General features: G+C 42.9%; 2 protein-coding genes across 3 annotated transcripts in view; both read right to left on the minus strand.

Annotated features, from left to right (window-relative positions):
- Window positions 1-5634, minus strand: part of LOC139931875 (copine-8-like) — a 61883-nt gene extending 56249 nt beyond the window's left edge. Inside the window, exon 1 of one of the 2 annotated variants that reach the window (XM_071925508.2) lies at window positions 5546-5634. In XM_071925508.2, coding sequence (XP_071781609.1) covers window positions 5546-5622 — 77 coding nt within the window. In that variant the 5' untranslated portion in view covers window positions 5623-5634. The remainder of the gene's footprint in view (window positions 1-5545) is intronic. The other variant, XM_071925507.2, reaches the window with a different exon arrangement.
- Window positions 5635-9162: 3528 nt separating this feature from the next.
- The window catches only part of kif21a (kinesin family member 21A), a 57734-nt gene continuing 41296 nt past the window's right edge, over window positions 9163-25600 (minus strand). The window contains exons 19-34 of the mRNA XM_078283025.1: window positions 25163-25307; window positions 24314-24508; window positions 24007-24108; window positions 23250-23415; window positions 22516-22536; window positions 21625-21682; window positions 21468-21522; window positions 21157-21359; window positions 20357-20482; window positions 16593-16729; window positions 15369-15543; window positions 14856-15020; window positions 13634-13751; window positions 12517-12687; window positions 12034-12233; window positions 9163-10983 (exon numbers count right to left, since the gene is read on the minus strand). Of these exons, the coding sequence (XP_078139151.1) occupies window positions 10893-10983; window positions 12034-12233; window positions 12517-12687; window positions 13634-13751; window positions 14856-15020; window positions 15369-15543; window positions 16593-16729; window positions 20357-20482; window positions 21157-21359; window positions 21468-21522; window positions 21625-21682; window positions 22516-22536; window positions 23250-23415; window positions 24007-24108; window positions 24314-24508; window positions 25163-25307 (2128 nt within the window). The 3' untranslated portion in view covers window positions 9163-10892. The remainder of the gene's footprint in view (window positions 10984-12033; window positions 12234-12516; window positions 12688-13633; window positions 13752-14855; window positions 15021-15368; window positions 15544-16592; window positions 16730-20356; window positions 20483-21156; window positions 21360-21467; window positions 21523-21624; window positions 21683-22515; window positions 22537-23249; window positions 23416-24006; window positions 24109-24313; window positions 24509-25162; window positions 25308-25600) is intronic.

The raw sequence follows: 25600 nt of genomic DNA on the forward strand, positions 1-25600 counted from the left end.
CCTTCCACCTCCACATAACAGGGTGACCAAGGAGTTTACATCTAACTGGTGTCTATTAATACCAATCAAATCGGAGCACTCGACATACGTTAGTGCAATTACACTCACTTCGACTAAGAGCATAATCACACTCATCATCATCAGTATGGTGTTTACATGGGTCACGACTTACTACACATTATTGCCTTAGTTGCATTATAATCACATTCACCAGTATCTCACTGCCTGTCTTTGTACATCCTTGATCTTTGGCATCAAATTCTGTTCACTAACCCAAAGAATTTCCTCAAATCAGCCTGAAGAAATCCCAGAGGTGCTGAAGAGAAGCGGCTATGCAAAAGATGAAAGCAGGGGAACAAAAGGGGGGAGGGGGAGGAGATGAAAGCGATGGAGCCGTATCTTCTCTCTGAGGTAACTAGCTGAAGCCACGGTGGCTGGCTGGTGCCTTAATTAGACCAAATGACTCCTTGAAAAACTCATTAATGCAGCCACTCGGCATGACCCCCACGGGGCCTCCCGGTGCCCGGCAGGCCCCTTGACCGTCACCCCGAGACCCCCCAGAGAGTCCGAGCGGCTCGGATCCGCCACCTGATGCCGGCTCGATCTGTTTGGTTTTACGCTCTCTGCTCCGTTCCACTCAAGCGGTGTGGGGATTTGTAATACAATGAACCAATACATTTTAGGCAGTAATGCAGCAAGCCGAGGCTCCCGGAACAGCGAGAGCACAGGGCAGGAATTAGTTTAGTCTAGTTTTGTTTCACTTAGTTTCATTTAGTTCCATTTAATCCTGCTTACTTTTGTTTAGTTTCAATTATTAGCACACGAATATACCTGGTTATAATAAGAGAAGGAGTAGAGTTGAGAGGAAAGAAACGGAGGATCTTATGTGGAAAAACATTGTAGATAAATAGATATACAAAAGAATTAATCTTAAAAAAGTAAAACTATAAGAAACCACAATGGGTAATCAAAAGAATGAGCAAGAAAGAAAGAAAAGAGCCGACAAAGAAATATGGTGATAAATTATATAATGAAACTGCAACTGGAGGAATACACCTCATTATAAATAACAATGTAAAGTGCCACAGAAAGCCTTGGTGCTCTGACTTTTTTTTCCCCTCAGCAGAATTCAGAGTGCTTTTTAAATAATTTTAGCCCTGTGTTCATTTGACTAAGGCTCAAGCAGGAACCATCAACCACAAGACGAGCAGCAGTCTGACGATCTTAGGGCAAAGCAGATCTGAGAAAACATTAGGGGCAAAAATCAATCTGTCTGGTCATCCTATAAAAAATAAATCAACAAGAAATTGTGTATAAACTACACATGATGACCAACTGTGTCATTTTGTAGAAAATAAAAGCTTGTTGACCTTTCTTGTGGTTCATATCCCTTGTTGACCAATTTGTTTAGATGATGTTATGGATGTGGGAGTCGCCACCACTGCTCTGCTCTCTGCTGTCATGCTACCTGCCTCCTTTTCCCAAAATGCACTGGTGCAGTAACATTTAATTGTTACTGTTACATTACTATTAAGTCTTTATATCAAAAGCTCTGCCCCTTTGAATTGAGAAGTCAGAACACGCGTCCAATCCCACATTATGTTTAAATATGGATTATAGTCAGAACCTTTAAAGTCACAAGGAAACGGCATTTTGATGGTTTTCTTGGTTACATAATTTAACCTGTTTCCAGTAGAAAAAGGATGTTGGGGCGGGGCTTAACGCAGGGAGGGACGGTTCAAAAGTGAGCGAGTTGGACCAGAACAAACATGCAAACTGACTCGGTGCTTTGCACATAATCTTGAGAGTCACAAATTTCGGATTCTTCAAAATGAAGGAAATTTCAGTCACTGGGAAGCAAGCATGGTGTCTTAGGAAAAGGAAACAGGGTTTTCCAGGGCGGGACTGTTGAAAAATCTGTGCTGGCATTATTGGTTGGGATGTTTATGTACGGCTACTGGTACAGCAGGAAGTAACCACTAGAAATACACTGGGCGTCCTGGTGGCTTAGTGATCTAAGGGCAGAAATATAGTTTACTTTAATTCCGCGTTTGCAAGATGGCCGACATGTATCCTGCAGTCGTTCGGAGCGTTCTTTGTGCACGTCCTCAAAAATTAACGCTATGCATCCGCTACGTGTTTTCCACCAAAAAAACCTCCAGTCGGACAAAAAGTACACAGACGAGTATGTGAACAATGCCGTTCGCAACGCAACCACTTTGCGTACACGAACAGTAATAAAATTGAAGTATGCTTCCAGCCTAAGGTGCGTACCATGTAACCATGACGCCCTGGGTTCAATCTTTCCTGTCTATCTCTACTGTAAAAACTATAATAATAAAGGCAAAAGCCCAGAAAAATAATCTTACAAACAAATACATTGTTTTCCACAAAGTAAAAGTAATTTTGATTTTTTAAATACAAGAAGATAAAAATTCTGCCATTTTTTGGGCATTTATTGTTAAATAGATGTACATTAAGATATGGAGAATTACTGTGGCTAACAAGGTGAAAAATGTAAAAGTCATTTTTCATTTCATCGCGACTTTAAAGGAAAACAGGATCAACAGCACGGATGGATCTTTCTGGTCAGAAGCCTGTTGTGACCATTTTGCCGCCTCCTTCAAACCATTTCCAACACTCAAACACTGACTACTGAAGATTACATCACTCTAGCCCGGTCTGTGTCTGATAAACACAATGTAGTGTTCATGCCTGCTGTGCATGTACAGTAGCCTCTAGTATGAAGCTGTTTACAGGGAATGTGTATACAGTACAGCTTCCCTGTTCCCATGAGTCTTTCTGTCTCTTTCTTCACCTTCCTCAAGGAAAGTGCACTATCCACTGTGACACATCGACCCGCCTCTCAGCAGGTCAGCGTCCGGCTTCAATACAGCCACATCACAACACGTCAATTCTTCGATAGGATACCCTTCCTACCTTTTGTGCCCAAAGGTCACGGCTATCTCTCTGCCGTGGACCGCTCAGATCGGATGACAGTCGCACCGACGAGATTCCAGACGTCTTTGTGCGCACTTTCTCCGAGGAACAACCATCCGCAGGGCCGTGTCTCTTTGGATTCTGCAACTCTAAAAGCCTACCGGGGCCCCCCCATAATAAGCAGGCACAAAGCCACACTCCATCAAGCTCTATGTGTGTGTGTGTGTGTGTGTGTGTGTGTGTGCATTATCCAGGGCTGGTGATCAAGAGTGATAGGCACTCATCAATCAAATGGGAATCTAGTATGACTGCGTGCGGTTGCAGGAGACTGGGGACGTTCTCCTCATTGACGTAAAATATTAGACTTGACTTAATCAATCTGTCAGCTCTTCTGCTCCACTACACGCCTGATGAGTCTGGGGATAGTTTGGATTTATCGAGTGAAGCAGGGCTTTATTGAAGGATGGGATCCAGCTCGACTGGATGCTTCGCTAGGCTGCTGAGATGCAGAACGACCAAGATGGAAAATCCACACCAGCCACCGGCTAAATGCGGCTAACTTTGTTTTGTCGAGGCCGGGACGGGCGTCCGCTCTGCCCGCCACTTGGGCAGGAAACCAACCATTGTTTCAAGGTTATTTTCTGTTCTAAAAATACAAATTGGATGGTTAAACAGTGAATGTGTTTTGGCGAATATTGGAAACAACCAGCCACTGTGGCTTACGGACGAAAAGGTCAGTTTCCTGCTTTGACAAAGACTCTCGGTACTTAGGATAAATGTTTTCGCTGGAGTCTCCTCTGAAGTGAATAAAAAAGGTGCAATAAGTACGATTTTTCCTGCCCCATAGCACAAAATGACCATAATATATCTGCGGGTGGTTAATAAGGTTGTTGATCAATACCAAAGACTCAATGATCCATTTTCAACTCGCATTTTCAACTGCTGAAAGATGGAGGACTTTGATACGAGCGAGCGACCGGAGTCACAAGACATTTCGTCCTCAAGCCAAAAAAGCAAACGACAAATCGGTATTATTATTATTATTACAGTATTTAGCAGGATGATATTTCACCTCTTCTCTAGACGTTTCTGTTGGATCTTTGCTCTAATTAGCTAGCATACTCCTCTCTATTGTGAAAAATGGGACTTTATTATTTCTGTCCATTACAGGCTACAGATCTGTTGATGTTGTTGCAGTTCCTACTGGTTGCCAATAGAGGTTGATAGAAGTCATTGATTACTTAATGCCCCTTTAACTCCAAACTGCTGTCATTTGGGGAAATGCTGCTACCTGAAATGTATCTGTCAATACATTGTGACAAAAATATAAACGACTATATCTTCCTATGTGTAAGTATTTTGTAAGCAAACGTCTAGAGATGACTCACAACTCCAACCGTAACCCATAATCTGCTTTTCTTTCATGCCAGCGATAATTAAATCTAACCAGTTATTATTAGCTATTTCCAAATGGTGATCATCTCATTTCAGAAGGAACATCTTCATAAGCTTATGAGGGAGAGTGACCGCTAAATCGATAAGATCGTTACCAGTCTGGCTTTATTCCCCAAAGTCTCCCTGCAAATTGTCAAGCTGCTGGCCTTTATCTTCCCAACATAAAACAGCAACAACAGCTTTTTTTTGTACAGCTGGCTGACTTTCAGCTACTGGAAGCAAAGTGCTGTCCAATTTTTTTTTTTTTCTTTTTTAATCTCAGCGGGGTTCATTATTCCCCTCAAACCATGCCTTGGGAGAATCAGCTCCCCAATAAAATAACTAAAAATAAAAATAAGATAGATAGATAGATAGAGAGATAGATAGATAATTCACCAAAAATTAAATTAAATTAAATTAAATTAAAAAGTTCAGCACCCTTGGGTTGAGATGTGCACAGCTCCATATGCAACTCCTCAGTCTCCAGCAGTCACAACCTTAAGTCCCACTCTTTCACTCTCTAATAACAGTTCTTTTTTTTCTCCTTTATGCAAAAATCCAATGAAAATCTAGAGAGAAGACATTTTTATATGTGAACGCACACTTTTGTTTCCCTGTAAACAGCCTAATGTTGACAACTCCCACACTGGCTGGCTGCATTATGAGCAATGATGTAGTGGTAAATAAAAAAGGAGTGTAAACTATAACCTCTAGTTGGCGACCATCATTAGGCAAACAATCACCAATATGCACAAAAATCAATTATATTTACAGAAGAACATGCATTCATTAAAAACCCCTATCCTCATATATAACTTACACCTGTTTGACACGACTTACTATGATGGATACAGGACATTTACCTCATATAAATGTAAACCAGGCTTAAAAAAAAAAAGAGGTGGGTAAAGTCTATCCTGCAAATAAAAAAGGAGGATAAAGTGAGTTTTTGGTGCGTATAGCCTCCACACCTCCCTGGTTATGAGACACATCCATCCAACTAAACATTTTGGTGAGCTGAAGTGACCAACAACGCTTCCACGCCAAGTGTAACAGAGAATACCGGAGGATAAATACACACATACACACGTTTCCTCCTCTTATCTCTTTAACAACAACAGCCTGGAAGCAGAAGAAGAGAAAAGGTGCATCCAGCGCCCGTTTCACTCACCTGCAAGATACAGTGAGTTCAACTTTGGTGGCAGGTATGGCAGCGGTGAAAGGGTCGAAGTCCCCAATACACGCCATATTCACCGAGCTACTCGTCGTCCAAATCGCGCTGTATCCGGTGCCTTTTCGGTGGCATGAGAGGAACCGGGGGGGGTGGAGAGGTGGGGGGGGAGATAAGATTGACGCTTTACAACGAAGCTGCGAGCCGTTTTTGACGCGTGAAGCCCGGAGAGAAACGTGGAGCTGCAGCGCGGCGTCGCGTTGTGCGCCTCGGTGCTGTGGATGAGAGGCGGTGCGGAGGGAGGGAAGAGTGTGTGTGCGTGTGTGTGTGCGTGTGTGTGCGTGTGTGAGTGTGTGTGCGTGTGTGTGCGTGTGTGTGTGTGTGTGTGCGTGTGTGTGTGTGTGTGTGTGTGTGTGTGTGTGTGTGTGTATTTTATTATACTTATAAGGACCGCATGTCCTCACAAGGATAAAAACCAAAAGATGAGGAAAATCCTCCAAAGTGAGGACATTTTGCTTCCTTAAAGGGCTAGTTTAGGGTTGGGATTTGGGATTAGGGTTAAGATTAGGATTAGATTTAGGTTTAGGTTAGGGCACTTTACATTCAACATTTTCATGCTCAGTCTGCAATAGTAAATCTTCCTTTGGTACTGCCAAAGAAAGGAAGCATGTAAACCCAGAAGCTTCCCAGCTTTTCAGGTTGCTTAGATGGCTAAAGTAATTTCTACAGATTAGAAAACAGTTATGGTAAATCTCTTTCATAGTTAAGGTAACTATCTTTCACCAGGTATTGAAATTAAGGTAAGTATTTTTCACCTGGATAGCATTTTTCTACAAAAGGATCCTTTTCGTAACATGGTTAGGGTAAGGCTTAAGGTTAGGGGTTCAGGAAGGAATGGAATCAGTGAAGATCCTCACAAGTAATACAAATGTGTGTGTGTGTGTGTGTGTGTGTGTGTGTGTGTGTGTGTGTGTGTGTGTGTGTGTGTGCAGGGGTGCTGCTAATGGAGAGGGGGGCACCGAAGAAGAGGGGGCCCTTCAGACAGGCGAGGTGATACTGTATTATTTATTATTATTAATTTTATTTATATAGCACTTTTTAAAACACACAGTTACAAAGTGCTTCACATATAAAATACACACATACAAATGCAAGTATACAAACATACCTACATACATACATACATACACACAAACAAACACACGTATACATGCATATGACACATTAAAGGGGCATTCAGTACTATTTTGAATACTAATTTGATGTAATCGAGCCTAAGGATGACAACATTAGTCTGGTTTCCCTGATCGTTCAGAGGAGAGGCAACTGAGTTATAATCATATTTGCAGGTATGGATGCAATCATCAGTGTTGATTGTGCAACTGGAAAGTAATATAACCAACAGTGTAACAACATTACATAACATTACTAATAAATTAAGAAATTATATTACTTTTGAAATGAGAAACGCTTAATGAGCAATGTATTACTTTGTGTGTGTGTGGGCAGGGGTGTGTGTGTGTGTGTTGGGGTGGGGGGGGTGGGGGGGGGGTAGGTGTGCAGAAGAGGGAAAAGTGGGACAGTAATCACTGACCAAACATAGTGTTTACATGAAACCCACTGTTGTGAAATAAGACTGGAAACGCCTGGGGCTGCCAGGTAATCAACCATACATAAAGCTGGCCTAATTATGGATTAATTAGGCTGCACATGAGTTATTGTTATTCTGACTCGGTCTATATACTTGCAGCCTGTACAATACAATTTATTCTCCACCCACATGAAGCAAGCTACTTTCTTCAACAACACCGGTATGTTCTGTGTGTATGGAAAAAAGTTGTGGAGTGTAAACAAGGGGCTCTTTGGATGGCTAAATTTAGTCAAGAACTGTAGAAGAAAAAGCTCAGTTTACCTGGGAATGGGACGGGGTTTTTCTTCAGGGACCAAGACACTCTTGCGTGGAGGTGTTCAGACATGATTTCTGACCATAGATTAAAAAAAGATAACATAAAATACAATAGGGTCTCTGTAAATTCACTCATATCAAAGGATGATAAGTCGATTGATTGATTTCTGACCCATCTTAACCACCAACACCTCCACCACAGCTTTTTCTTCCACATTTCTTAGTGTATATGGACCAGCAAAGTACACGCCCAGCCCTCTACTCATTATATACATAGACCTAGGCATTTATAGCCCAGTCTCAAAATAGAAGGGTAAGGCAGAGTTGATAAAATTGTCATTTCACGCCCAGTAAAGGCTATGCGTTTGGGGTTTGGACAGCGGTGCAAAGTGACGCGCCGAAGCCAGATGACAAAGCCCACCTGAGCAAAACAAACTCAATTAACCAGTGGCAGGTTTTGGTACCCAGCTCGACCCCTTGAGCTAAAAATGGGAATATCTGTGTCAGCTTTAATTAGGCTGAAGCTAGAAAGAGAGAGTTCAATCGGTGGGTCAAACACCTGTTAGATTTGCCAAACAAAGGCCCATAAATGTCTAAAGCCTCACTTATTTACATGCCAGCCCTCACAATGCTCAAGATGCATGGTCTTATCATCATCCTATGATATTCCTATAGAGACTTTAGTGTGTATATTGTACTAACTAGTGAATTTACAGAGACCTGGGAGTGGGGAGGTCCTCTTGCAGATTTATGACAGCATGATATCCTCTAGTCTCCATTTGTGGGTTGGCACATAATTCTTTAGACTGATCTGATTTGGGCTTTTTTATGAATGCTCACCTTGGATTATTGCACAAAGGATTGCAACATCAAATCATGTGTATAGTTAAAAGTAGTACTGTAGTCCAGTATAATGTGTAGAATGGTTGTACAATAATCTTATAGTAAGTTGTAGAATCTTATTGAATTTGGCTTAATGGGCATATATCACTGAAACCATTATTATGATATTATGTAGGTGAAAACAAACTTTGGACTATTGGACTATACTCTGATACACACATTGTGTGTAATGAGAACACACACACAGCTGTCAGTACTGTATATGGCAGTTTGTTACTACTGTAGCACTTATACATGATCATCATAGGGACACAGGACTATTTGTTCTGCTGCAGTTTTGATCCTCACTCTCCTTACTGCAGGTTGCTTGTAATGTTGTGAGTCTATAAATGTAACCATATTCTACTGTTGCGCTTATTGTAGCTGAATGCCTAAAATGCAAATGCAAATATTTTTGGCAACTGATAACTCTTAGGATTCTTTAGTTCTACGGTCCCATACTCAGTCCTGTAGGTAATGCTACTGCCATCTTGTGGTCATTTCAACACGTTTAAACAACCCAGAGAAATACTTCCCTCTCTTAATCCATGATCTACTTCACAGTGTGTAACTTTACCTAAAGGAGGCAGGGGTGTGGTGAGAAACATAGCTGGGAACAAAATCAGTATACAGGGATCTGCTATTAGAAATTAAAGGAGTTGTATGTCCAAAAAACTGAAATCCTAAAACAGAAATACAACTGTAAAACTCCAAACTGGCTTTCTGAGTAGGCACCCAACCTAGATTAATATCAGAAGGAATAGATTGTTTGTCAATGACTGATAGGACCAAGAAAACCACACAAAGCTGTTTTTTGACAGATGGCATTTATTCTCACCAGGCATCTGACATTAGAATCGCTACAGAATCAGCCATTTGGGAACAGCTACTAAAACTCCAGAGGGGAACGTCCGGGATATGTTGAATAAGTACAGCTTAATGAACAAAAAACAACCAAAAGCAGGCCACTAAACATAACCTGCTACCTCACAGGAGCAAAGGCTCTGTTCATTACAAAGCATTACGCCGCTCGCAACGCCGTCTTCCTGCCAATTCTGGTCCTCTCGGTTCTGGTGTGAGACTGCATTCAGGTTGGTGGTCCCACAGAGCGAACATTCAGTCAGGTTTTTGTTTAATACATTGCTTACATACATTAGATATGTACTTGAATAATGCCTACTGCTCCACTGAACATTCAAAAGCGACGGCACACAATCTTGACAAAGAGGCCAGTTAAAGAGGGAGACCATTACTGTTCCCGGGAAGGTCCCAAAAAGGACCAGAATTGGGAGACAGACGTCCGTCTACATGGTTAGGCTTACAGCACAGGCAGAGTTTGAAGGCCCCTCCTCTCAAAAAAAGATACAATTTTATATATATATACACAGTACATCACTACGGTACCAGGCGGACCTCACCCGGAGTCCAAAACAAGAAGCCCTCTTAGGGTTTTGAAGGTGAGCACACAACTTAGCAGCATGGGATTAAGATGAGAACTCAGTAGTGGGGTTTGGTGAAAGGGTTTAAAGGGTGACAGCAACATGTGGAGAATGAACATACATTGCTACGTACGATGAAACACGGACGAGTGTGGATATCCTCAAACGCTGAACCTGCATATAGAGAGTTAGGAAGGATTAATTCACCAGAAAAGACTAGTACTGTAGGTTTTTACAAGTGCTTAAGAGTGAGTTGTGTTACTACTGTAGTGTATTGTGTTCACAAGTACAGTGCAGGACAGTAAAGACAAGTTTCACAATTTTGGTCGCCGATCTTAAGCAGCTGCTGAAATTGGAAGAGGGAACACAGAAAAAGCAAGAGAGAGAAAGTTAAGGGGAACGGTGATTTGTCTTGTTCACATAAAGCCACTTTTGTTATTTTGGGGAAGGGAGCGCGGGGACATTGGTTCTGCTTACAGTGCAGAGAAACACTCCCATGAAACCGGAGAACTGGGTTGTGAAGACCAGCTACCAACCCGGTATCTCTACCAAAGTTTTCTCCTCTACCGTCTCCACTCATTCTCTCTTTCCATCACACGTCTATTTTTCCCCACAAAACACACTGGTACCCTGTTTTTTTCTGGGTAAGTGCACGTCTGCGGGAGTATTGTATACCGGCACAGCACTAAATGTAAGCTGAGCAGCAGAGTTACCTTCTGTGAGTGTGTTAGCCACGTTCGACTTGTCGGATTATAGCATGTCTTGTGAGTAAATGTGCATGTGTATGACCTTAGTGAGTTATTGTAGTGAATCTGAGGCGCGGACCGAGCAAAAGAGAAGAAAAACAAAAAGACGAGAGTTTATTCTGCAAAGAGTCATCGATAATACGTAGAATAAGAGTCTGAAAAAAGACTGCTGTTCTAGCTTCTGCTGAGATTTTTTTGTATTTCTTGTCAGCTCGGTCATCAAGCTTACATGGTGTGTGTGTGTGTGTGTGTGTGTATTGGGAGTCAGGTGTGTGTTGGGCTTTACAAGTTAGGGGGTCAAAGTGCAGGGCAGCGGCATCACAGGCTGCTGTTAAGTGTCCTTCCAGTGTAGAGGCCAGCAGGGGGCGCTGTGTTCAGTTACTGGCCACCTCGTCTGCATTGTCAACCGTCTCTAAGGTGCTGTCCAGGCCGCCGCGGGCGCGCCAGATCTTCACCGTCCGGTCACTGCAAGACAGGAATATCAAACGGTAAGATGTTGACGTTTGGACGCTTTACGCTGCAAGACAGGGAAAGAAAACGACAGCAGTGGCGCCAGAGGAATGACATCAAACCAGGAGACCGCCATATAAAGAAATTATCCAACCGCACACTGTGAGGCTTCTTTTTGCTTGTTGCTTCCTCAGGTTCGCTTACCGACTGCACCAATACATCGCAGGTGTTTAAAAAGACTCGGGTCCAAATTACATGACTTGAATCCTCATCACATGATCACACCATCAAGTAATATCTATATATTTTTTTTGCACAATTACAACATTTAACAATACATAAGAAAGAGAAAAGGAAACGTATACCAAAAGAGTATAGGATGTATAGGATTAAAATTAGGTGACAGAGAACCCATTAATCAATGACATGAATCAATGAAATAGCTGTAAGTGGCTGTGCAGGGGCGTGATCCAGGGGGCCGCCATCTTTATGTACGCGGTCCCTGTTCATTCCAGCATGGATAGAAACGGGCAGGTAGAGACAGAAAGACTGAGATGGTGCGAGAGGCTGGAACGCTTCTCAGGTTCTCATGTTAAAAAAGGTCAAATTGATTTGGATCTTGTTCTTGGTATTGGATCGATCTTCTTCAATAGCAAGGAAAAACGGGGATCCAAAGCACTCGATAAACAGTCAAAAAGCATTTGTTCTATTGGCTGTCAATAAAACACACAGAAAAAACATTGATCGATACATTTCGACCTCATGGCTCTCATCAGGGTAAGACGAAGCTCATGATGAGAACCACAAGGCGAAGACGTGTATTTTTAACCTTCTTTTATTGACAGCCGATAGATTATTTTTTGACTGATTACTTGGTGCTTTTGATTCCTGTTTTTCATTGCTCTTGAAGAGCATGGCAGCCAAACACCAATCAACATTAAGTTTCATGAGACCCTAAGAAGCATTTGTGCTTGTTAGGTTTGACTGTGGCTGCTGTGTTGGTCATAAATGAGAGAGACAGAGAAAGTGTGTGTGTGTGTGTGTGTGTGTGTGTGTGAGACTCACTCGGAGGCGGTGAACAGGTGGCTGCTGTTGGTAGAGATGCTGTTGATGGGACTCTCGTGGCCCTTGAGCTCCCCCAAGGTCCCCAGTGTGTCCGTATGCCACAGTTTGAGCACCCCTCCCCTGCAGCCGCTCAGCAGGGCCGGGGAGCCGGGGACGACGCCCAGGGCGCACACCCAATCACGGTGAGCGTTGGGCACTTGCTGTTGGAGAGAAGATTGAAAATACAGTATTCAATCACACATGCATATTAGTCAGGCTTTTTTCAGTCTTAACTGTCTTCATTCAGATTTTGCTCAAAATATTATGATAATATTGAATTGTGAACCCAGGATTGTGTATCAAACCAAACTGTTAGCTAAATGTACTGTTACATCCCTTCTAATCAATTTCCTCAATACTTATTTAGTGTATCACTCATTATTTCAACACCTATGTTGCTCAGGGATGCATTGTGGTCAAAGCCGCCTTGTAAACCTCCAGTACCTGCAGCAGGTCTTTGCGGTCCAGGTCCCACTTCTTGATGCCGTTGTCCCGGGAGCCGCTGAACAAGATGTCCCCCTGGACCACCAGAGACTCGATGCCGTCGTAATGCGGCGGTTCAAAGTTGTGCGTGGGGCTGATGCTACCCAGAGAGCCTTCAGTCACATCGAACAGCTGCAACAGAAAAACAGACTAGGTGTTAAAGGTGCAGTTACGTTTTGCAGTTACGTCACAAATCTCCTAGCAACTGCTGCTGGCGCCATCATGGAGGTCCAGTGGAGAACTGGCTATATGCAAATGTCTAAATACTTTATATAGCAACGGAGCAAGAAAGAAAGAGATCTCAAAAAGGAAGTTGATTCAGTATATTATAGTCTGATAGGGTTGATTTGTTTCCAACAGTAGGTTACTGTACTGCAGGAAACTGTCTTGTCTTTAGTCCTAGTCTCAGCTCAGTTAACCTTGGGTTTTGGTTTTGTTAGCTAGCTAACTATTTAACAAAGCAACTGATGTTAATTTTAACATGTGACTACCAGCCACTACAAACGCTAGCTTCTATATGATAGCCTACTTTAGCTAGTGTGCAAATCAGATGTGTTAACAAAACAGTGATAGTTAGCTGACCAGACAGTATGATTAGCTAGCTAACAAGCTGACATTATCTAAACACAAACTCCATCAGATGTATCAGTGGTGACATCATCAGTTCCCAGTTGAAAACAGCATAGAAATTTACCACGTTTATTAAGTTCTGAGACGGCTGAGTCATATGCTTAGAAATGCAATTAACTATTCAAAACTATTGTTACCCAAGAGCTGAGGACCTCCAATATGGCTGACAGAGATTGTGTTACGACTAGGTTATGACACTTGAAAGCCCGCTATGGGATTATGGAAGTTTACTTTATTTTCACTATACTCAAGGCAGTTGTGCTACTTCACTAGTCATTGCAGTGTAGGTATTCAATGAATTGCTTTTATAAATGTTTTATTGTAATAATGTATCATATTTTCATGCCAAAATGTTTTTTATATTACCATGAAAAAATGTCAATCTCAGTGCAAGTACCCAGGTTTAATACAGGATTAAAAAAAAAAAGATGAATCACTGGACACGCACCTTGATGTAGTGGTCCTTGGACCCGGTGATCACCAGGTCTTGATTGTTTCCTGTCTGGTCCACAGTCAGACACATGACCGGACCAAGGTGACCGGTGAGTTTCCCTGTGGACGCAAATCTGACAAAGAGACAAATGTAAATCGATGAAGAGTCAATAAGTTAACCCCCATGTCCCTGAGTTTGGTCTGCTACAACCACAGAGGGGAAATCAGGTCAAAACCTAATTACATTTAAGGACACAGAGTGGTGGCCCTTTATAGCTCAGTGGGTAGAGTATGTTACCAACTCGTTATGGGGTTAATAACTCACCCATGCTAAAAAGGAATGAACTCCTAGCACTGTAAGTCACGTTAGATACAAGCGTCCACCAACTGGCGTACGTTACGTTACGCTGATATCTATATACACATGATAAGAGAATGCTAAAATTAGTACAGATGGTAAAAATGGAGGAAATGCTGCTATGTACAAAGGTGTCACTTAGGTAAACAAAACTTAATACATTGTTCTTGTCAAGCATGTTGATTTCAAGTTATTTTAATGCTTCTACATACTATTATTTCTCCAGAGGAACAAAGAGGCAATTTATCAAAACTAATACAACTATTTGACAATGATGGATGACAAATTGGATGGGATCCTCAGCAGATTGAAATTGGACTTTGAATTATAACTCATGGTGTGTGTTATGCATCCTAATAAGGGCTAAGAGCATCAGAAGGAGCAAAGAAAAGCTAGGAATGAGATAAGAGACTCTACTGACACTGTCCCATGAAGGTCTGGGTATCGATACACAATACCTCAGGTATGTATGGATTATTGGTATTCATAATGACCGAAAAACAATCAATTGAATAGCATCTAATTCTATATAGAAAAGTAGCTGACTGTTTCTAAATGTTACACTGAAAATAATTCACTCAATCACATAATGAGATGTTCTTTCATTTAACAAAGAGAGAGGTATCAAAAAGAAGTACTGCCTTAGAGCTAGTATTGAATTTGAAGCATCAGAGCTGGCAATGATACCGAAAATTAAAAAAAAAAAAAAAAATGTTTCCCAGCCCTAGTCCTATATGACATTACTGCACATGCCTCGGATTTCTAAAAACACACCAAACACAAGGCCATGTGTCAAGAGCCCAAGTGTCCTCTATGTGATATTATTATTTGATTTATTTGTGGCTATTTCTTCATATTAAAACGATGCCCCTCTGCGTACCTTCGGAGGTCCCAGACTCGGACCGAGTTCCCGGCGGCGGCGTACAGGATCGTCCCGTTGGGGTTGAGAGCTATCTGGTTGATCTGGTTCTCTCCTGCTGGGATGGTGACCGTCCGGCTGGTGTTGGATGCACAGGTGTCTCCCACATTCACCTGACCGGAGGACCTGAAAACACATCGATATGAAATCTAAATGAATCTGCAAAAAAGCAACGGTTCCCACACTCACTTGGACAGCAAATTTTTTAGTAATTTTCAATACTTTCAAGGTCTTTGTTGGTGGATTTCAAGAGCTCAAAATTAGCATGTTTTTGTGTAAGAGGTAACTGCGGTCATTGCTGCTGCTGTTATGAGTTTAAATATTTTTAACCTCTAGCATTGGCGGTGAAACAGCAAAATACACAAAAACACAAAACAGCGTATCCTTTCCCTTGAAAACAATGAGAAAAGGGCATTTTAAAAGAGGCACTTGGCGGACACGCAGCCTCAATTCTGTTACGACGGTCAAACTCACGTCAGCGTTCGGATGCACTTGGCCGAGTCCCGGATGTCCCAGACCTTGATGTAGGAGGTGGAGACGGTGAACACCAAGCTGGAGCTGTAGCGGACTGACACCACGTTGTTGGGGTGACCGGCCAGGGACATTATCTCCTGACCCGTCACCAGGTTCCACACCTTACAGGTCCGGTCTGCAACACCACACACACAAGACAGGAGGACGTCAAAACTATGTATGCTGTTCTTGTTTCCATCTCTATTATATTACCACAAAATGTTGTTCACCGGGTTCTGCACTCTGCGGGAAAACACTGGTGCAATAGAGTTCAGCTCAAGTTCAAAACTACTGTCTCCAATAGGACATTTTGCTTGGAGCAAGGCAGTGAATTGAATATCCAGGGAAGCAGCAGCAGGAGGTGGAGGGTTCATCTGTTATAAAGCAGCTCTGTGGCACATAAGATAAATGAGAAGTTCAATCTAGCTGATTGCCTCCATCTTCATCATCTTCATTTATTATCATAAGAAGCTCTTTCGCTGTAAGGACTTTACTGTATGCACCATAATTCATTTTATTTCATCACCTCATATACTGTCCTGTTCCACACTTGACAATCTATTAATTCATCTCTGTCAGGTTTTATTTACTGTTACATAACAGCGGGTCCAACTGTAACAAATTACCAGTGCCATAAAGAAATTAACACAGTGAGGGGAGGCACCCACAATATTGAGGAATACTGATGAGGGAAAGAAGGAGGGAAGGAAGGATGGAGGGAGGGATAGAAGGAAGGAAGGGAGGAAGGAAGCGAGGCAGGCAGGAAAGGAGTGAATAAGTAAGGAGAGATGGAAAAAGTGAGTAAGTAAGGAGGGAGGAAGAGAGGGTGAGAAGGAAGGAAGGAAGGAAGGAAGGGTGTAAGTAAGGAATGAAGGGAGCAAGGAAGGGCTACAGGAAGGATTGTGGGTAATGGCAGTTGAAGAACGAGAAGCTAGCAGCAAACAAAGAGAGCAAGGGAGGAGGAGAGAAAGAAGGATACAGGGAGGGATAGAAGGAAGGATGAAGGCAGGAAAGGAGTGAATAAGTAAGTACATAGGAGGGAGGGAGAGAAGGGGGGAAACAAAGGAAGGAAGGGTGGAATTAAGGAATGAAGGGAGCAAGGATGGAATACAGGAAGGATTGTGGGTAGTGGCAGGAAGGATTGTGGGTAATGGCAGGAAGGATTGTGGGTAATGGCAGTTTGACCTTTGGATCCGGTGAAGAGCAGGTCGTCGGTGCAGTCTACACACAGGACGGCCTTACTGTGTCCCTCCGCCACATGAACACACTGCAGCGTCGACGATCGACTGCTCTTAGTGGCTGGGACCGGGTTAATGATGCCCCTGTGGGTAGCGCACACACACACACACACACACAGTCAATAGGTGCAGTATGGACATAAAACAACAACCTTGTCTCCTAATAACCTGAATAAACTAGAGCAACGCAGATATAAATCACACCCAGGCAGCCAGAGTCATGCAAAAATACGACATGCGACCCAAGCGGCCGGTTAGCAAAGATGCCGCAAATCAAAAATAGAAAGGGATGATAAAAACGGGAATGACGAGACTGACGTGAACAGAACCCCCCCTCATCGTGTTGAAAGACAGAACCACCACCTGTGTACCTCCAGGAGCTTCTCTCATCCAGCCCATAACACATCAACACACCCGAGGAGACAAAGTCAGACGATCGATGGATCATCAGGGAACGAAGTTGACAAATTGGCATCTGATAGTGTAATTGGACGATCTCTACTATACAACAGTCTTAGCGATCGATATCAGTGTTCCGGCAGCAAAGAGTGATCAATATAAGTGAGATGTGGACAAATGAGGTTAACAATGTCTCTATAATGGGACTAGAAATGGCCTGTGGTAACATAAGAAGCCTAATGAATAGAGAGGATTATTGAAGACATGGTGGTTTGGGCTCAATAGCGGGAATAATCTTAGTAAGATGCCACCGGGGGGGGTTTAGATACTGTATTGATCCACGAGAGGAAATTCATTCACTGGCGAGAACTTAAAGACCCCATGAAATGGCCTCTGTACTTCCTTGATTTGGGGCGGGACATAATGCAGTGAGGGATCATTAAAAAATCTAAACCAATGGAATATGAGTCAGGGAGAGAAAGGCAATTTTATTTCATGAGAGGGGTGCGGAGGGGCGGGAGTGTTCAAAAATCGGATGGTTTTATTGGTTAGAAATGTATATTTACGCCTTCTAGTGCAGCATGAGGTCACCATTAAAGATACTCTGTTTTCAAGGAAGTAAAAGTAAGGGGAGTTAATTTCATGGGGACTTTAAAAGTCATGGGGGATTGAACCTGGGACCTTCCAGTTACAGGACAGCCTGTCTAACTGCTAGGGCGCTGTCCCAATCAAAATACATTCATATTTAAAATCTTGAGTGGTTTTGAGTAACATTCTAGGCTGTGATGAGAAAGCTGGGATCCGCACTGTGTGAGTTTGTCTTCACCAGATTCACCTTCGTCCTTTAGCCCAAAGGTGAAATTCAGTTTGTGCCATGTGGTTAAAACAACAACAACAGAGTTATACTTATGTGGATGGGGGAGGGAGGGGGAAGTGGAACAGCGGATGTGGGATTTTGAAAGGTGGAAGCATCCATCCATCCTGGAGGAGGGGAAGAGAGAACCCGGTATTCCTCAGAGCTTATTGGCAAAAACGGCTGTTGATTTCAATATTAACAATTATCTATCCTTACCTCTACATTATTCATTATTGGGTAAAACTTTACATTACAATGGCCTCATTCCAGGGTGTTAGCCTATGTATTAACTTATGGAAAAGTATTATAAGTACACAATAATACTCTGACTAAATCTCCCTCCTATATAATGTGATTAAAAGGGTTTAATAACACAATGTAGGCACAACTTTGCATTAGTACTAAGAGCATTATTATGCACTTAAAATGTTTGTCCATAGAGTAAATACATCACATAAAACATTACAAAATAACAATAACATTATTATTGCAGTTATTGCATTAAAACAGTTACATTTTTATTTCTTTAGCAGTTGTATCTGGCACAGCAACATTACACTCCAAAATCAAAGTTTGTGAGAAATTCCTGATACATCACGGCCAAATTAACATGTAATTTTTTCTCTGGTAGCTTCCTGGGAATGAAGGCATTAGCCGGCATTTGACAAGCTGACAGATTTTTGGAGAGCAACGCGCCTCCCTGCTCGTACTGTGGACTTTAGCATCTTCCTGCAGCTCTAATCTGACTCTCCGGCAAGCTAGTGCCAATCTTACTTATCTCTGCTCCTTACTTATCCTGCAGAAAGTCTGCAGCACGTCCCAGGCACCCTGTCAGACGGCTAAACATGATGTGGTTGGTTACAGGGGCAGGAAGGGGGAGGGGGGGGGCTGGAAAGGTAGACAGTAGGGCTGTCAATTAAGCTACAGCACAATTAAGCATTTGTTAATCTGTTTACACACTACTGGTAGAGTATGGGAGGACTAGATGAAGAAAAGAAGGGAGATGCATAATGCTGCATTCAAGTCATACGTGAAAAAAATACCAGAACACCTCAACGGTAAAAAGCGTCAAACAACATTACTGAAGCTTTTATTAGATATCCCAGAGATTAGATGGCCAGTCGTGTCGTCCTTTGCCAATATGATGGAGTCTGAAAAACGTGATATGGCTTTTTTTTCTCTCCACATTTTATTTATTCATTTAATTGTTCAATACTGATTTTTGTAAATGAATGAATCATTTAAAGGCAGTAATGCATCCCAGAGTTTCTCTACCATTGAATAGGTGTGGTGGGTCACTCTTAAAGAGCCTTAAAGAGCTGGTAATACTAAAAGAATTTCATTAGTCTGGGTTTCAGTGGAGAGTTTTAGTGTCCCATGATGCTCTAAATGCTGATTCAGAGGCTTTTCCACCCTGACAAGAATAAAATTCTGGGGAAAACACTGAATACTTGGGTTTTTGGTATGAAAATCATCAAATGTACATTGAATATATAAAATATCAGCACAAAATATATCGGCGACTTGCAATGTCAATCACAAACGAAAATTCAGTATCCTGCTTTTAAGAGCTATGATCACAATTGCCATATGACAGGAATGCAGCAATTCTGTAGTCATATGGACCACATGCACCCACACACACACACACACACACACACACACACACACTCAAGTTGAAACAATCACACTCACATTCATTCAGCACTCACAACACACATAGGCAAACATGCACAAGTGCACGAAACACTTTTCTTACCGTGTGTGCACACGACATGCCAACAAAAGCTCAAATAACCTCAAAAACTACGACTGGAACAACTGTTCTCAATATTATTGTGCAACACGAACACAAGGTGCAGTTCCAGCACTAGTTCAATTTGAGACAGAATACATAAGAGTTTTTAACGAGGAGGCGCAAGGGCTCGTCACGGTGAAAAACGATTTTATAGGAACAGCAGCTCACTCAGCTTACGTCAAAAAAGGCAACAGCTTTTCCCAGTTCACTCCCACTCACTTATTTACTGACACCACATATTACAGAAAGGGAAAGGATAGCAATTTCCACAATATATAAGATTTATATATCGTAGCCAAATTTGCAGCAGAGGGGTTGAGTACTTGTGAAGCAAGTTGAACACTGAATTCATGTAGAAAAAAATACCAGGGATATAAAAGAAAAAGGCTTCGAAACTATCACCATTATGGCTCAATGAAGAGGCATAATATCTAAGTTAGGCAAGAAAAATATGACTTTAAATTCAGCGTAGAACTTGGCAGGTCAAAGGTTATCGCACCAGGCACACGACACTGATTTAGTTGAAACCACATGCTGTTCTGAGGCAGAGAACCAAGAGGGAAAGTAGGAGAGTATTAGTAGAGTTGGAGTAAAGTTATTTCACTTTTTTTTTTTTTTTTTTGGCTCTCCAGCCACAATGTCGGCAACAAGCTCTTACTGTTTGATCTCCTTGACCTTTGCCCTGTCGGCCGCTGCCTGTGCCTTGTCATAGGTCTTCCTGCGAGAGAGCGGGGAAGGCTCCGGCGCTCGCCTTTCCACCCCTGACGGAGTTCTGGAGCCAGAACTGAGCGTTCAGTTTCACACAGTTATCCACAAACAACACAAAAGACAGTAACACAAAAAAAAAAATAATAATCAAAACACACAAGGATGTGAAACCAAAAGGAAATAATGACAACAATGAGGAGGTGAGCATGCAGTACACACAGGAACACGGTTACCTGACACTCAAAGTCCCAAAACTGGTTCTTCTTCGCCAAGCTCATGTATAATTAGTGCGGACATTGTGTAGAATTAGCGCTACACTGCGTCCCACCAAAGTAAGTGCGCTTGTACTGAGGGATCACTGTCAGCAAAGCTTCATTTTTCATACAAGTCAGTGTGCACTTAGGCTTGAAGCATGGTCTTTCACAAGCTAAGTCAAAGCCATCCGGTTAGCATTTAAGCTTTTAGTGTGTAATGGAGTTGTGGTGAGGAATTAGAAGTGCATTTTGCAGTAGAAAATACTTAATTGGCCATATACTGTAAATGTTAATGATTACTTTGCTCTACATGCTTTTATCTCAGGGGGACTCCATCGGTTTCATCGGGGGACTTGCTATTTGACATAAGGGGGTTCAAGGACGATGTCAGACCAAATTAGATAAAGCAGAAGAGGTAGCAGCAATATCAACATGCAAAAGAAGGCGAGGAAGCAGCGATTAGCATGTTAGCATAAAGCGCCGGGCCCGGACTTACATGCTGCCCATTTTAGAGGAAAAGCCGGGGGAGAGAGCTGTGTAGTCCCTGACTGATGAGGCTGACGACTCCAAGTCTCCTCCCCCTTCCGGTGTTTCAGCCAATGGCAGCATCGGGCTGGAGAAGTCGGCAGTGGGCGCGTCGGGGGCGGAGTCGCTGTTGGCGTACAGCAGCTCCATCTGGGTGGTGGTCCTCCTGCGAGCCTGTATGGCGCAGAGAAGTGACAATTAGACATGAAGTTGATAGCAAGATACTGGAAATTATGCACAGAACAAGACATTAACACAATAAACATGGTAAACAAGACTTACCTTACTCCTCGTTTTGGTCTCTCCACAGAGTTTCATGAGATCTGAGGCCAAGGTACTAGAAAGTATAGAAAGTTTTATGCATGAGTAGTCGTAAATTAGCTTTTTTTTTTTATAAATACACACACACACCCCTTACATAACCAATACCCATACTTACTTCCCCTCTGCAGAAGGACTCTGGGCAGACTCATCACTGCTGCTATCATCCCCATTTTCTGTCAAATCACAACACCAAATAATATTAGAGCTACCAAACACTCACTCGGCTGATAGAGAGAGATGATTGCTTAATGAGTTTCTGAACCGTTTCTGAACAACAAAATTTTCCCCGTAGTCTAAATTATCTCCTCTTTGCCCAGTTTCACTAAAGGCTATGCAATTTTCTTTTAAACAAATGTTTTGTTTTTTTTTTGTTTTTTTTATTGTGGATCAAAATGGATGTGGGAAAGATGAACAAGGGAAGCAGATGAGGGCGATGTCAGCGCAGCGCCATGCCGTTTTATCGAAAGACAGAAACTTGGTCCTCGGCCACTCGCTGAGTTCAACGGGGTCAGATGGATCGAAAAGGTGAGAGGTCAGAGAGGTGAGAGAGAGAGGTCAGGCGGGGAGGGTTATAAAGAGAGGTGTGTGGGCGGGTGAGGAGGGGGGGGGGGACCCGATATGAGACAACAAGGTCAAAAAGTGTAAGGAATCGTTAGTCCGTTGCTCCCAGCGGGGGGGCGACTGACCTACAGGGTCCGACAGAGACAAAACATCCATGTTGTATGGTTCCTGTGGAAGGGTCTGGGGTTAGCAGGGTGCTAAAGCATGGTGGCTGTAGCACATGGTGAGGGGGGGGAGGAGGGAGGGTCCAGATGGGGTGGAGGGAGGGTCCAGATGAGGGAAGGGGGGGGGGGGGGGGTCAGCAGACAGATGGAGGGGAAGCCTGGTTGCATTGCACCTCATGCACCTGTTCATGTTATGGTGTTTTTCGTTAGTTTCAAAGTGCGGAGGGAAGGAACCATGCATTCGTAACACAGATATAAGAGTCTAATGTAGTTTGACTTACCAGCTGGCATGTTACCTAGCTCTGTAAAAAATACAAAAAAGTAAAGAAAAACATGGGGGAACAGAAAAAAGGCAACACACAAATCAAAAACACAGTCCCCCGAAATTCTAAAAAAAGAAAATAAAGTGCAACTACTGTAACCGAGCATCCTACTGAACAGAGGCTGGCAAAAATGTGAAATTTTTACAATACAAAAAATACAAACATAACAGCCTTTATCTTCACTAGCAGAGTGTAAAGTCATCTCCATCACCTATAAAATGTCCACGTTTTTAGGAGTTTTCTTAAGAACTTTGGTCAAATATGATCTTAGCGCCAGATGTAAACAAAACAGCAGAATTAGTGTCATTTGTACTATTTAGGCCAGCATCTATTCAGCAGCAGGCGACAGGCAAGAGCAACTCAACAGGCCCGATCATGCATTTGACCAGTCACCCAGTCCAGGTTCTGGAAGGGCCTATTCTTTATATAGGTGTGTGAAAAGCCATGTCTCTAGTGTTGAATTTACACATTTCACACAGCTGACTGATAGGGATGGAACAACAATTGAGGAGCGTGATCAGCTTCAATATTGAACTGCTGAATCCCAGTTTCCATTCAACAACAAGCTAATGCCTCTTCCAGGAGGAGGGCTGGGTGAGCCGGGGGGTCCGGGCCTGGTTTTGGGTTCTCTACCTCTAGGAAAAACACATTTACATCTCCAGTTCCACCTAGGCCCGGACATGGGCTGGTACCTTGCAGAGCGTTCCCCAGCAGGGCGTCCAGCTCCGGGTTGAACTCGGCCTTCTCCTTCAGCATGTGGAAGAGCAGCTGGTTCTGGGTGGCGCTGGTGATCTCCGTCTGCTTCAGCCGGCCCTCCATCACCTTCACCTGGGACTCCTTCTGGGCCGCCTGCAGACCCTGATGAGATCAGACAGCAGCCATTAAACACGGCTTGTTTACATTTTCCATCTCAAATTCCACTTCTAGACTTAAATTTCTTGGTTGGATTTGGAGATTTTGGTCAGTTTTCAAGATGATGTATGCTGAAAAAGTCTTGGCAATAGGCCATATCACACTCCAGCTGAGGATTATTCTTCACAACAACAAATATCATAATATGGAAAATGATCATGGGACTATAACTACATGAAATGCGTAGTCAAGTATCTATCAGACCTGAACAGTCCAAACTTTTACTGTAATTCCGAAACTCTAAGACCTGTCCTGATTATACGAAAAACCATCCCAAATTGTAAAATCAACTTATTTTGAAATTGAATTTCATTGACAAAAATGTACCAAAGCTGGAGAATTACATCTGACATTCTATATTTTGTGTTGTGTGTGTTATTTAGTGTACAAGTCAGTTGATATCTGCCTAAGAATCACTTTGCCCCTGCTTATCCATGTTTGCTACAATGCAACCATATGCACAATTGTGATATTTTCAGAATATATTGATTGCCTATCGAACGCCATTAACTAGTATTCTGTCATTAGGGCTGGTACCTTGTTGATAGCCATAGACATGAAGTGATCCAGCAGGAAACGAGATTCTGACAGGGTGCAGGAGCCAATCACAGCAGAGACGTCCACTGTGTCACCCTCCTCCTGGAAATACACAGCGTGAAGGATAATCCATATCATTTCATTAAATAAAGGAGACACCAAAAGGACCTTGGTGAAGCGATGAGGAAAAGAGCTCTACCTAAGTTTTCCTTTTAACTCATTTCATTTATGTGGGACAACTACTTAACCCCCATTACATCTAACCTTCAGGCTTGTACCTCCCAAAGTCACCAGCGCTCCAGCTCACCTTGGCCTCCTCCATCTGCATGATGTTGGCCTGACAGTCTGCGATGCTGTCGTTGATGTAGTCGATGTTGGCCGTCAACGCGTCTACTTCCTCGTTCAGGGGAAGCACCGCCTTCTCCGCCTCTGGCCCCTCCCTGGCCAGCCGGTCCCTCTTCCTGATCACCTTCTCCTTACGCTTGGTCAGCTCCTCCCGTTGCTATGGAGACGGATGGGACAGGACACAAGCACACTTAAACCAGACTATTTTGATTCAGCGGAGATAATTTAAGGGAAAACTATTAGCGATCGCTCACTGAAGAGACACTTGTATACTTCTATTTTGGCATTTTACTGTACGGGCTTAGAAGTAAAATGCCCGGAAACTAACCAAATGTGGACAACAGAATACCGACTACAGATGTTGACGCTGTATTGGATTAAATGTGTTGATTCTGTGTATTAACTACTGCATAGTATTTTGCGGTTGTATGCAGTTTGAGCTTTTAGACTCATACTGCATACAACCACCCATTCACATTCATTTTAACCTTTATTTATCCGGTGAGGGTTTGCTGAGAATTTGCTTGTTCTTTCAGCAATGCCCTGTGTCACACACACAGTTACACTCATTACGACCTGGGAGCTGCCCAGCGCAGAAGCTCCAGTAGAGCAGGTAGGGCAGTTAAATGCCCTAATGAGTTGCAGTTGCTGAAGATGGGAGAGTTTTACATTTTCCCTGCTGGACAAAGCATTCAGAGGATTCCTGCTCCTAGATGTGGGTCGACGCCTAAAAAGTTCTGCAATACACGGAGCATCTCAACCTCCAACAGTGATATATCTATACGGCCAAGTTGCCGCAGTAAGACTTTACCTTGAGGAGGCGGTTCATGTCGGCCTCCATGTTGGAGATGGTCATCCTCTGCATGATGACGTCGGAGACCCGCCGCTCTAGAGACTGCCATTTACCACGGGCTATTCTGGTGGAGTACAGACCGATTGAACGTCTGTAGGAAGACCTGCACACACACACACACACACACACACACACACACAGAGCTGCAGTCAATGATGTGATTGATTGATTGATTAAATATATTCAACAATTTTAGATTTAGGCAGGGTGTGTCTGAGCTCATAAGCATGTTGCAGAGCGGTTAGCTAGGTTTCTATTCATATTCAGACAAAAGGGAAATATGCACACAATCAAACCACATCCAAAGACACATTTACATGACATTTTAGGCATTTAGCTGACTTTCCTATCTAAAGTGACTTATCATGGGTGAGCAGGCAGGGGTTCAGTGTCTCA

This window comes from Centroberyx gerrardi, chromosome 4 (genome assembly GCF_048128805.1).
Source record: "Centroberyx gerrardi isolate f3 chromosome 4, fCenGer3.hap1.cur.20231027, whole genome shotgun sequence".
Lineage (NCBI taxonomy): Eukaryota > Metazoa > Chordata > Actinopteri > Beryciformes > Berycidae > Centroberyx > Centroberyx gerrardi.